This window comes from Castanea sativa, chromosome 5 (genome assembly GCF_040712315.1).
Source record: "Castanea sativa cultivar Marrone di Chiusa Pesio chromosome 5, ASM4071231v1".
Classification (NCBI taxonomy): domain Eukaryota; kingdom Viridiplantae; phylum Streptophyta; class Magnoliopsida; order Fagales; family Fagaceae; genus Castanea; species Castanea sativa.
The window spans coordinates 18,544,396-18,556,759 of NC_134017.1; the positions used below are offsets into that span (position 1 = coordinate 18,544,396).

Consider the following 12,364-nt stretch of genomic DNA (forward strand, 5'->3'; position numbering starts at 1 on the left):
TTGAAATAAACAATTTGATGAGCTCTCAAATTTTGAAATAAACATTGTACACATTTTGTGTCTAAAATGAAACTAAGAATTTTTCTAAAAATAATAATAAAAAAGAAACAAACAAAGACTGGAAAGATAATCCTTCTAGTACAGTTGACTTTGCTATTGCAAGGACGGTAGATTTTGACTAGGCTGCTAAAACTACACTAATTCGTTTGGTAGTGTACTTTGCCAGTATAAAGTACAAGATGGCAGCAAAGATATGCCCACATTGTTCCAATAAGCAAGAAGTTTACATTGTGATGGGGCGGTTCAAAAATTTCATCCCTGCATTGTTTGGTGGTTTAGCTCTCATTCTTTTGGTTCAAGCTCAGGATCAATCAGGTATGATAATCTAAGTCCTGGAATATTATTCAATTAATATAACTTTGAAAATCTTTGAAAATATAACTTTGAAAATCTTTAACTTTGAAAATATAACTTTGAAAATCTTTAACTTCTAAGAACCTAAAGAGCAAACTTGTGCATATTATGCATAATTACTTACCGCACTCGAATCACTTTGAAAATCCAGCCAAAATAATCTCCCAAGAGCCTCAAGACACTCTTAAATCGGACCTATAATCAATTATGAAAATTACTCAATATCCTCTACAAAATATAAATTTTACTAAACTACAAAAACTGACTCACTAGTAAAATACTTTGCTGAACTACATGATAGCACTAATGCAAAGTATCTCTACCCAAAACAAATATGTGTTTTCCTTGAATTTATCAGAACGCAGAGGCAGCAGCTAATGCCTTAGAGTTTAATTTGATATACATAACCCAAACAAGCCATATTATATATATCCAACATAGAAAACTTTACAACTATCCTAATATCCTAATATGTATATATATAACACCACACTGACATAGCATAAGTCCCAGAGGCAAAGAAACCACAGCCGAATTATTTGACTTCTTCTATTCATTATATATATATATATATATATATATATATATATATATATATACACACACACAAATCCAACTAAAGCATAATAGCCACCTTCTTTGACTTATTCTTCAACCATTATATATATATATATATATATATATATATATATATATACCAATTCAATGGAAAAAGAATGGCCGAATTGTTTGACTTCAATCCAGGATTATATGTATAAACCCAATGGAAGACTTAAACTTAATGATTCGTGAAATCCCACTTACTCAAATCTAATATCTAATCCAGCGGAAAAATCTAAATGTTAGAATATAAATCTTAGGATCAAAATCAAATTTTTAAATAACCTAATAAAATTCTAATTTTTTCTTGTTTCTAATTGAGAGAAATCTTACCTTGAACAATCTGATTGTCTCTTCAATTGTACGTGCTCTAACTCCAAGGAAAACACCTCTTAGCCTCTTAGAATAAACCCTGACTATCTCTTCCTCTATTCTGTAGCTTGTATTATAAGATGTGGGCTTAGTGGGTAGTGGGCTGCAATAACAATTAAAAGAAAACCTATAGCCCAACAATTATATTTTAAAGAAAACTCTTAAATAAAAATTATGTGGCGTATTACAGTTGACTTTGCTATTGCAAGGACGGTAGATTTTGACTAGGCTGCTAAAACTACACTAATTCGTTTGGTAGTGTACTTTGCCAGTATAAAGTACAAGATGGCAGCAAAGATATGCCCACATTGTTCCAATAAGCAAGAAGTTTACATTGTGATGGGGCGGTTCAAAAATTTCATCCCTGCATTGTTTGGTGGTTTAGCTCTCATTCTTTTGGTTCAAGCTCAGGATCAATCAGGTATGATAATCTAAGTCCTGGAATATTATTCAATTAATTTTTGGTTATCTGGTTAACAAGCTGAGGAATTGTTCTGTATGTCTCAGGCTTCATAAGCATAGATTGTGGACTAGCAGCAAATTCGAGCTATTCAGAGCCCACAACAGGCATAATTTACATTTCTGATGCGACCTACATTGACACTGGTGTAAGCAAGAGCATACCACTTGAATTCAAAGATGACCTACAACAACATGTGTGGAAACTCAGAAGCTTTCCACAAGGAATCCGGAACTGTTACAGCATAAACAACATTACACAAGGCACTAAATATATTATCCGAGCAAGCTTCTTTTATATGAATTATGATGGCCAGGGCAACTTGCCTGAATTTGATCTGCATCTTGGACCAAATTTGTGGGATACCATCAAAATAGAGAATATTTCCCTTGGTGTAACAAAGGAGCTCATACATGTACCATCTCTAAATCACATACAAGTCTGTCTTGTAAACACTGGTCTTGGGACACCATTCATGTCAGCATTAGAGCTAAGGTCAATAAACAGTTCATCGTATGTGACAAAATTTGGATCATTGTCGCTCTACTCACGCTTTGATTTTGGTTCAGAAAAAGGATACAGGTGAATCATTTCATTTAACATCTCATCCTAGCTACTCACATATGTAGTTTCTCTTTCAACTTTGAACATAGATTATATTAGCCCCTGGCTTGTACTGACTATATATGTTTACTTAGGTTTAAGGATGATGTTTATGATCGCTTTTGGTCACCCTATGTCTACAATGATTGGAAAGCTTTAAGTACCTCGCTGACAGTAGACTCAGAAGGACACAATGCTTACTGGGTACCATCTATTGTCATGAGTACTGCTGCTACACCAATAAATGAGAGTGCTCCCATGAAATTCTCCGTGCAGCTAACTGACACAAATTCTGAATTATATGTCTACATGCACTTTGCTGAAGTTGTAAAGTTAAGAGCCAATGAGTCCAGATCATTCAACATTACAATAAATGGAGAACTCTGGTATGGACCCCAATCTCCTAGATACTTGTTGACGGATACTGTGTACAACACAGCGGCCTTGACAGGAGGAAAATATTTCTTTTCTATCCTCAAAACTGGGAATTCAACACTTCCACCAATCATCAATGCAATTGAGATATATACAGTCAAAGATCTCTCACAATCAGAAACCGACCAACAAGATGGTATGTTATAATGCACGAAAAAGTACTTATAAATTACATGTCATTCACTTATTGAGTTGTTACACGAGTGACTTGGTATGCCTTTTGCAAAAGATACTTTCTGGTTTCACACATACTTTTCTCAGTTTTCACTATCATTGTGGTGTCATATCCTCGTTTACATAGAAATTTACTTACTTGAATCCGTACGAAAATATTAGTTGGTGCCATAACAAACCTCAAGTCGACGTACGGAGTGGAGAGGAATTGGCATGGAGATCCGTGTGCCCCACAAGCATACTCGTGGGAAGGTCTTAATTGTAGCTATGAGGATTATTCCCCTAGAATAATATCCTTGTAAGTTTTTTCATTCATATTAAGCCCTTTTGACTTTCAAAGTTATTTTGAAGCATCAACTAATTAGCTTATTGTAAAATGTAAAATTTACTCAGGAATTTGTCCTCAAGTGGATTAACTGGAGAAATATCAGTTGACATATCAAATCTCGTAATGTTACGATACTTGTAAGTGTTTACAATTTACATGATAAAAAAAAAAAAAATTGAAACACTATAATGACTACAGAATCAGGTGTCAGTTTTTATGACAATCAATATTGAATGAAAGTGATTTGCTGATTTCAGGGATTTATCAAACAATAGCTTAACGGGATCGGTGCCAGAGTTTTTAACTCAATTAAAATACTTGAGGGTCTTGTAAGTTGCTTGGATTTGATACTACAAATTTCATGGTTAGATAAGAGGAAAATCATATTTAATCTATCCTTGCAGAAACTTAGAAAAAAACCAACTTAATGGTTCAATTCCAGCTAAACTCATTGAAAGATCGAAGAAGGGTTCACTATTGTTAAGGTATCAGTTTTGTCAAAGACCATGAGCCCTTTGTTGTCATAATTTTCATTAATTTCCTTTTTCATAGAATAATAAACTATCTAATATCTCTATAGAAGCTAAAGCCTGAGTTGCAATAATTTCTATGATGCATAAAAAAGAAACTAAAATCAACTGTAATTCCTTGCCGTAATTTTTATCGTTTTGACCTACCCTGTTGTCATTGCTAGTGTGGATGAAAATTCAAATTTTTGTGGATCCGGTTCATGCAACAAGAAGAAGAAGAATATTGTCGTTCCAATTGTAGCATCAGTTGGTGGATTATTCATCCTCTCGTTAACTGTTGTGGCCATCTTGTGGGGGCTAAGAAGCAGAAAACAACAACATATGACTAAAGGTTAAAATTTTAAATATAAGTCACACAGTCGTGTAAACACAGAACTCTCACCTCAGACGTTTGCTTATCATGCTCATGATGATCTCGCAGTTGCCAAAGTAGATCTTGAACCCAACGTCCAGAATCGATCATTGGAGTCAATACAACGACAGTTTACATATCCTGATCTCCTAAGAATTACCAACAACTTTGAGAGAATTCTTGGTAAGGGTGGATTTGGAACAGTTTTCCATGGCTGCATTGAAAACACTCAAGTGGCAGTGAAAATGCTCTCTGCATCATCAGTTCAAGGATATCAGCAATTTCAAGCAGAGGCAAGCAACTACAATTTAAATTCTTGAGCTCCTATGATAGATACAAACATAGCTTTTTAAGTTAAATTAACTAAGATGATAATTTTTGGATCACAGGTAAAACTTCTTATGAGAGTTCATCATAAAAACTTAACTACCCTTGTCGGTTATTGCTATGAAGGAATAAACATGGGGCTTGTTTATGAGTACATGGCCAACGGAGACTTAGAAGCACATCTTTCAGGTTTGGTCATATTTGAAGTGTCTAGCAAAGACCCCAAATTCTTAGCCCATCAATTTATTCTCTGTAGCAAAGAAAATTTTCATTTCTTAGTAACATATCAATAATTTCCCTCACTGAAACGTCCTTACGGTAATCCCCATATGATCAAAGGTTGCTTCAGTTGAATAACACAACCAAAAAGACTTAAGTCATTGAATTTTCGGATGCAGGTGAGAATACAAATATCTTGAGTTGGGAAGCGAGACTTCAAATAGCCATGGATGCAGCACAAGGTTAACAATGATTTGATTTGTGTAATTTTTTCTTATGGTGTTTCATCCTGTGTTTATAAATGATTTGCATTGTCAAATGTAGGATTGGAGTATTTGCACCATGGTTGTAAGCCACCTATAATTCATAGAGATGTGAAGACAACAAACATCTTATTGAATGAAAAGTTCCGAGCCAAACTAGCTGATTTTGGTCTATCCAAGATTTTCCCAACTGATGATGGCACTCATGTCTCAACTGTTGTTGCTGGCACCCCTGGGTACCTAGACCCTGAGTGAGTATTTCATTTAGTTAATTTACTTATCATCTTCTAAGTTTATAATCCAAAAAGTGTCACCAGTTCTGAAATGAAATAAATACAAATTTGACAATTATAGACAACAATGAAATTATCTTAATGTAAATTTAGTAAAAGAATATAGAAGGAAGATTTTGGAATTTGATCTTATGTGGCATTGCCTCCTTGTTTTTATCTTCCGAACCAAAGAAATGCATTCAAATCTTGATACATTTGATGTCAAGAGAGTTACAGAATTTATAAAAAAATAACATTGCAACAAAAATTAATTGACAACATGCTATCACTTGCAGGTACTATATAACCAATTGGTTAACTGAGAAAAGTGATGTATATAGTTTTGGAGTTGTGCTTTTGGAGATAATCACGAATCGACCTGTGATAGAAAGATCCAAAGAAAGGACTCACATAAGTCAGTGGGTGAGTTCCATGCTTGCTAAAGGGGATATAAAAAATATTGTTGATCCAAAGTTGGATGGAAATTACAACGTCAACTCTGTGTGGAAAGCTGTTGAAATAGCAATGCTTTGTTTATCTCCAACATCCAGTAAAAGGCCAACAATGGATCAGATAGTGGCAGAACTGAAGGAGTGCGTGGAAACTGAATTGGCTCAAAGGAAAGACCGATATGAGGATGAATCAAAAGATTCATTTGACATGATCAACATCAATGTGACGACTGCACTCAATCCTTTAGCAAGGTAAAATGTTTTCCAAGATGGAAATGCGTATTGGATTTTGAACCTGTTCTGCTTTTTGTAATTTTTGTCGATTCATACTTCATATTGTACTTCAATTAATTGCTGTGTGTTAAGAGATGTATTTATGATGGTCCTAATGGGCCATGTTTTTTTTCTTTCTTTTGTCGGTTGTAGTATGTAATTTATCAAGATTTTCAGTTGTTTTTGCAGATAATTATTGAATAACAATAATTTGGATCCTATAAAAAAACAATAATTTATTAATTTGGATTTTTTTTTTTTTTTGGCGAAGAAAAACAACAATATAGATTCTAAAGTAACAACTTAATAAATATGTCATTATTTTGGACACCATATCCCATTGACCCCAACTCACATGACTCGTTAAAAATGTCATGTGATTATAAATACACGCAGGTAATTTTTTTAACAAGAACATAAAGTGGGTAGCATAAAAATTCCTATAACCTAAATTGTATAAAAACTTTGTTCTTTTTAAAATATTTAGTTTTATTTTAGATTTTGGGAATTAAAAACTATCATATATTTTATTTTATTTTTGTGAGAAAATAATCGGAGAAATAAAACCCCTTGTTATTAACTCTATAAGCAATGACAAAGTAAAAATATATATATATATATATAAATAAATATATATATAAATTACGGGACCTAACGGTTATATTATGATATGAAAAGTCGTATATATCACCACTTGCCAAAATAACAATCCCATCTTAACAATTCGCGCCGTATAAAATTCACAAGTTAATTAACTTTAGAGAAATGTGAAATTAACAAACACTACATTACTTATCTTGCTCACTAAATAATGATCCAACATCATATTACATAAACATAAATATCATTATCATCATATTTCTTTCTCTTTTTTATTTTTATTTTTTAACTCTAATCTCACAATGTTATGAAATATATGTGATTGTGAATACAATGTTTGTAATTATAGCATTACAATTAAGTAGTTTTATATCTACAAATTGATAAGTGATATGAGACACACGCACACACATATATAATAACATGATATTATGAATAAATAAAAAAGCCCAAATAACGTATGGCTAATTAATAATTTTGATTCATAAAGAATTAATAATTTTTAAAAAATATATAAAAATAAGAATTAAAAATTGATAAAAAGTATTAAAACAAACAAAATATAGGATATTCGTAAATATACAAGAGAGGCCAAAAACCTTTTAATTTTTTGCTAATCAAAGAATATTATGGGGGGGGGGGGGGGGAGGAGTGCAAAAAGTGTCTGCCACTGTCCACAAATTATTTTTCCCATCTTGTATCTTAAAATTATATTTTGCATGAACACTTGAGCTTCTTTTTTTTCTTCTTTTTTTATTTTTTTTATTTTTCTATCTTTTTTCGAGGAAAGCATGAACACTTGACCTATAGTTCATCGTTACTTTGGGCTCGAATTTAATAGGAATTGGAATTGGGCTATATTGGAAAATTAGATTGGGCTAGACTTTATGTTATCTGAAAGAGATGGCCTTCATCGCATGAGATATAAGGCAGGGTGGGCTTCTTTTTCATAATCAGTGGAATCACTTTATATATATATATATAAAAGATAAAATTTATACTCTAGCATAATCTAAGTGTATATGTATATGAACTTCCTCTTAAAGACTTGAATTCCGATTTTTGCCCCTACAAGCATCAGTTTTAAAAAAATTGAGTCAAAGTTCCCTCATTCTATAAATGTAGATTTTGTTCTTTTCGAAAAAGGAAAAAAAAAAAAATATATATATATATATATATATATATATATATATATATAGATTATTGCATTAAAAAACTTAAGAATCAACTGGCATTTCTTTAATGCTTCCAAGAAAGATTTTTAATTTATAAGGTTTACAGCTCTCAAAATTTCATTCATATCGACTTGAAGGAAATTCTTTTGATTCATAATAATATAATATACCAATTCATATTATCATTAAATTATCTAAATATGTCATGTACTCGAAAACACACATTATAGAAATGTACCCAGTTCCGATTTTGATGAGCTTTGGCGGTGAAGCTCCCAACATTGACCGGCAACGATGTTGACAAGGAAACCATATTTTATATCATAACTAAAAATGAGATGTTATTAAGTAATAATAGAAATTAAAAAAAATAAAGTTGGAAAATTTTAAAATATCTTTTTTGACATTTCATTTAACATTATATATATATATATCTATTTGTAAGTGCACAATTTGTACCCGGACCCAAAACTAGTGATGGGCTCAGGCCCAAAGAGTCTTATACAATGAAATTTGTAGAGTATGAGTTTGAAACCTAAGTTATTACAATTTTTTGTTTTCAAAAGAGAATCCGTCCCCCTCCTTCTTTCCTCTCTCGTCTTCTTATATCCTTCTTCTTTTTCCCTGTTTCATTCACGTGTAACACAGATCTTCCTCCTAGATACTTGTCTCATTCACCACCTTCTTAAAATCTTTAAATAATAGCTGGAAGGCTGAATACTACTGTTCAGAGGTCATTTTCCCATTAATGCGGCCAGGGAGATAGATGCAGGGCCTTTAATGCGGTGGTAGAAGCTTTTTCCTCAGATATTTCTCTCACGTTCCTGCTTCTAACGGGTGTTTGGATCACGTCTTTACCCAACAGACCTTCCAGAATTCAGTCTCTAAGCCCTTTAGCAAGTCTCATGGCCTTTACTGGGCCTATCCGAGGAGATACTTTACCTCAGACTACTCCTCGAACTATTGTAGTATGGATTAACCTGCGGGCCCAGAAGACTCTGATTGAACAGACTTATACTAACTAACCAGGCCTAAAGCCCAAACGTGCCTTCAAGCATTTTTACCTCCCACACTATCTATATCCTTAAATGTTTATAATCTTTGTACACCATCACTTTTAAAATTCTAAGGAACGGTGCTACTTCTCATTTAACGTATTTGTTATGCAAATCATCACCTGTTAAATATATGATAAGGAAATGTAATGTGTAGAGTTTACTTAAAGCATATGTAATGATTCACATTTAAAAAAAGGAATTAATAAATAAAATAAAAAAAGAAGAAGAAGAAATATATGCCAAGGTTTTTTTTTTTTTTTTTAAAGAAAGAAAAAAAAGGGATATATATGGTCTTCAACTTGAAAGACAAAGAAAAATCAATTGTTAATAACTCCTAGTCTACAACAATAACTACAAAAAAAATATATATATATATATAATATTAATGAGATCACCTTAAAAAAATTATGACATGTAACACACGAATAAGCAACTAATAATATTTAAAAATTAATAAATAAAGCGGGGCAAAGCACGGGTTAACAATTTGTATCAAATATACTTTGAACTTGCTTGTTTGTTTTGCTACCTTGTGTAATGGTGCAAATTAAATAACCTTGGTACATGTGATGACAAATAAGCCACGTAGTTAATTTGATTTGGTTAACTTCTCAAAAAAAAAAAAAAAAAATAATAATAATAATGATTTGGTTAAATTAAACCCAAATACAATCTGGACCCGCATTCGATCAAGATGAAGCTAGAAATGGATAATGGTGGTATTATAGCTTCATTAACGGGCCGGGTTCATACTCATACGGACCCAATGAGTTTTGACATAAAATTGCACCCATAACTCATCAGCGGATTTACTAAAATTTTAATTAAGACATCGCACAATATAGGGGCGGGCGGATATGAAGATGGGGTGTTTGCCTTTGCCCATATAGTTTTGTATTACCCTATTTTTGCCCCGTCCTGCATGACAGAAAAAATTTTATTGTCCCATATATCTCCGAAGCGGTCCTGAGAAGCCTTGCCCAACCTTGTAAAACTCTATTTCTTGTTAATTTGCTCATAACTATTACAATTTTTTTTAATAAAACCTGTTTCGTTAATAAAGATATACTTAAAATTACAAATAATATCCCATCAAATCAAACTAATTTTTAGCAACAGTTGAATAGTATTTAACAAAACAATATCACAACAAAAACAAAAACCTCATAATACAAAATCAATTATTCAATAGTATGTAAATTTGTTTATAATAAAAACAAGAAAATGTTAAAATTGGTATCTTATTTCTAACCTTGCTAGAGAAAAAAAAGAGATAGAAAGCTTTGTTGGGTATAATAAAGTTGATGATATGTTTGTTTAAATAGTAGGGTTTTACGGTATAAAAAATTTATAATTTAACTCTTATCAATGCGGTTTGGGTTTATTTATGAAGATATTTTGTGCTTGATTGCAGGTTTTAGATCCTTTTCAGTCAATTGTGTTAGGCGGAGTGCCAATGGTGTTGCTCATGTGTTGGCAAGATTTGCTAGGTCTTCAGATAATGAAACTGTATGGTTGGAGAAGGATCCTCCACTTGCAGTTGATGCTCTGTATTTGGATTTTAGTATTCTTCATTAATGAAATTCATTTTATTTTGGTTTCAAAAAAAAAAAAAAAAAAACTCTTATCAATGCGGGCCGGGCAGGGTAGGTTGAGTCTAAAAAGTCTAAACTCATCCTTGCCCCGTCCCGTGGTGCGGGGCTAAATCTCACCCCACTACCTTTGTAGGGCAGGGAAACCCGCGTGGGGTGAAGCGGGGATGGGTAGGGCAAAATTGTCATCCCTACGTACAGATTTATGTACATTGAATGGGAAAAAAAAAAAAAAAAAAGGAAATGGACTAAATTGAAACAATTAATTAAGTTTGTATCATGTTACTAAATCTATATATATATACACACACACACACACACACACACACACACACATACATATACATATACTAATAGGTGAGCATAGAGAAAATTTAATTAGATTCCACTATTGAAGTTTAATTTTGTTGCATGTGTCCTAAATTATTTATTTTAAAAGAGTTTTGTTTCTTAATTTTTGACCCAAACATGAGACCACATCATAAGTCTTCATCCAAGTGAGTTATTGAATATAAAAACTAAAGATTCTATAATTAATTAATTGCAAAAAAATAAGAAAAAAAATGTTTCACAATATCAAAAATTAGGACTTAATAATTTTAAAAAAATATGGACAATTAACATTTTCTACCTAATAATATTCTTACAAGATTTTTTAAAGAGTTAACAAAATATAAGAATGACTATATATAAATAGTATTTAAATTATATATATAGGAATTATATTATGCATCTTAATGTGTATCTTTTAAATATATTCATGCATATGCGTGAGGTCACAAGCTAATTATCAAGATGAGTGCATCTTCTCACTTCGAGTAGGCCGTGTTAATTAGGTATTGTAACTTTTACGTGTTAATTTTAGGCTTTTAATCCTTGCTCTAGTTATAAACTTGTGCATTTCACATAAAATTCCTATTAAATTAGGCAATATTGAACCCAAAACCTCTCTCAAATTCAAGTACTTAACCTCGAGTGACTTTAATTTACTTCGAGTAACATAAAATAGGTTACACTCAAACAAGGGGAAAGAAAAATCAGATGCAAATTTGAATAAAGTTCAACCACTTATAATTATATATTTAGAAGGACCCAAAAAGGACCCTAGTAATTAGAAAATGAGATCCATAATCGCCTTTATATCAGTGGTGAACTTACTTAGGAATGTGATACTTTCCTTTAATTCTACCACTTGAATACAATTGTGGGGGGGCGAAAAGATCCTGATGAGAATGTAGGCCTTTTGGGCCGTGTTAAGGAAGGCCGACCTGCTACTGGGTTTAGAATTTGTTGGTACTATGGGTCGGCCCATACGCCGAGGGTCCGAGGATCCAGCCGAGGGTGGACTTATCCTCGGACGGACACCGAAGAACTCGGGGTTTCGCAATAAAGATTAGGGGATGACACGGTTAAGACCAATGGTTAAAGGGGGTAAACCCTAGAATGCCCCAGAAGCACTAGTGTTGAAGAAATGTCAAAGATAAAGGCTGCTACCTCCACATTAAAGACCCTGCACCTACCACCCTGGCCGCATTGATGGGGAAGTGACACCTGAACAGTGGAAGAGAAACTTCTGGTTACTATTCAAAGGCACTGGGAAAAGAAATATCTAGGTTAAAGGGGAGGTAAAGCAACACGTGTAAAAGGTATTCAAGAGAGTAGTATTTAAGGGAGAATCTAAGACAGAAAGGGGGATCCCCCTCTTTGTAACCTAAAAGAAAGAGAAAAAGAAAGAGAGAGAAATTATATAAGAACAGTTCTCGGCTTACGTCCGAGCAGATTGATTCAGAGCATTCTTTGTTGTTTTTAAGTGTTTATAATCTTTAGCTTGCTATTTAATCCTCAAACACTTCTAACCTAGGTTT

At 32.7% G+C, this 12,364-nt stretch overlaps 1 protein-coding gene across 1 annotated transcript; it reads left to right on the plus strand.

Annotated features, from left to right (window-relative positions):
- The first annotated feature begins 1,706 nt into the window (after positions 1-1,706).
- Positions 1,707-6,167, plus strand: LOC142636786 (LRR receptor-like serine/threonine-protein kinase IOS1). The gene is made up of 13 exons (XM_075811084.1): positions 1,707-1,807; positions 1,894-2,428; positions 2,545-3,020; positions 3,221-3,356; positions 3,452-3,523; positions 3,644-3,715; positions 3,791-3,871; positions 4,081-4,247; positions 4,338-4,561; positions 4,658-4,784; positions 4,994-5,056; positions 5,139-5,328; positions 5,646-6,167. The coding sequence occupies exons 1-13, from the start codon at positions 1,726-1,728 to the stop codon at positions 6,055-6,057; spliced, it is 2,637 nt and encodes an 878-aa protein (XP_075667199.1). The 5' UTR covers positions 1,707-1,725; the 3' UTR covers positions 6,058-6,167.
- The last annotated feature ends 6,197 nt before the right edge of the window (positions 6,168-12,364 follow it).

Bases quoted from the DNA above. Each gene is read 5' to 3' on its own strand.
- LOC142636786 (XM_075811084.1), top strand. From the start codon at position 1,726: ATGGGGCGGTTCAAAAATTTCATCCCTGCATTGTTTGGTGGTTTAGCT. The intron at 4,248-4,337 runs GTTAAAATTTTA...ATGATCTCGCAG, and splicing joins ACAACAACATATGACTAAAG to TTGCCAAAGTAGATCTTGAA. The intron at 5,329-5,645 runs GTGAGTATTTCA...TATCACTTGCAG, and splicing joins CCTGGGTACCTAGACCCTGA to GTACTATATAACCAATTGGT.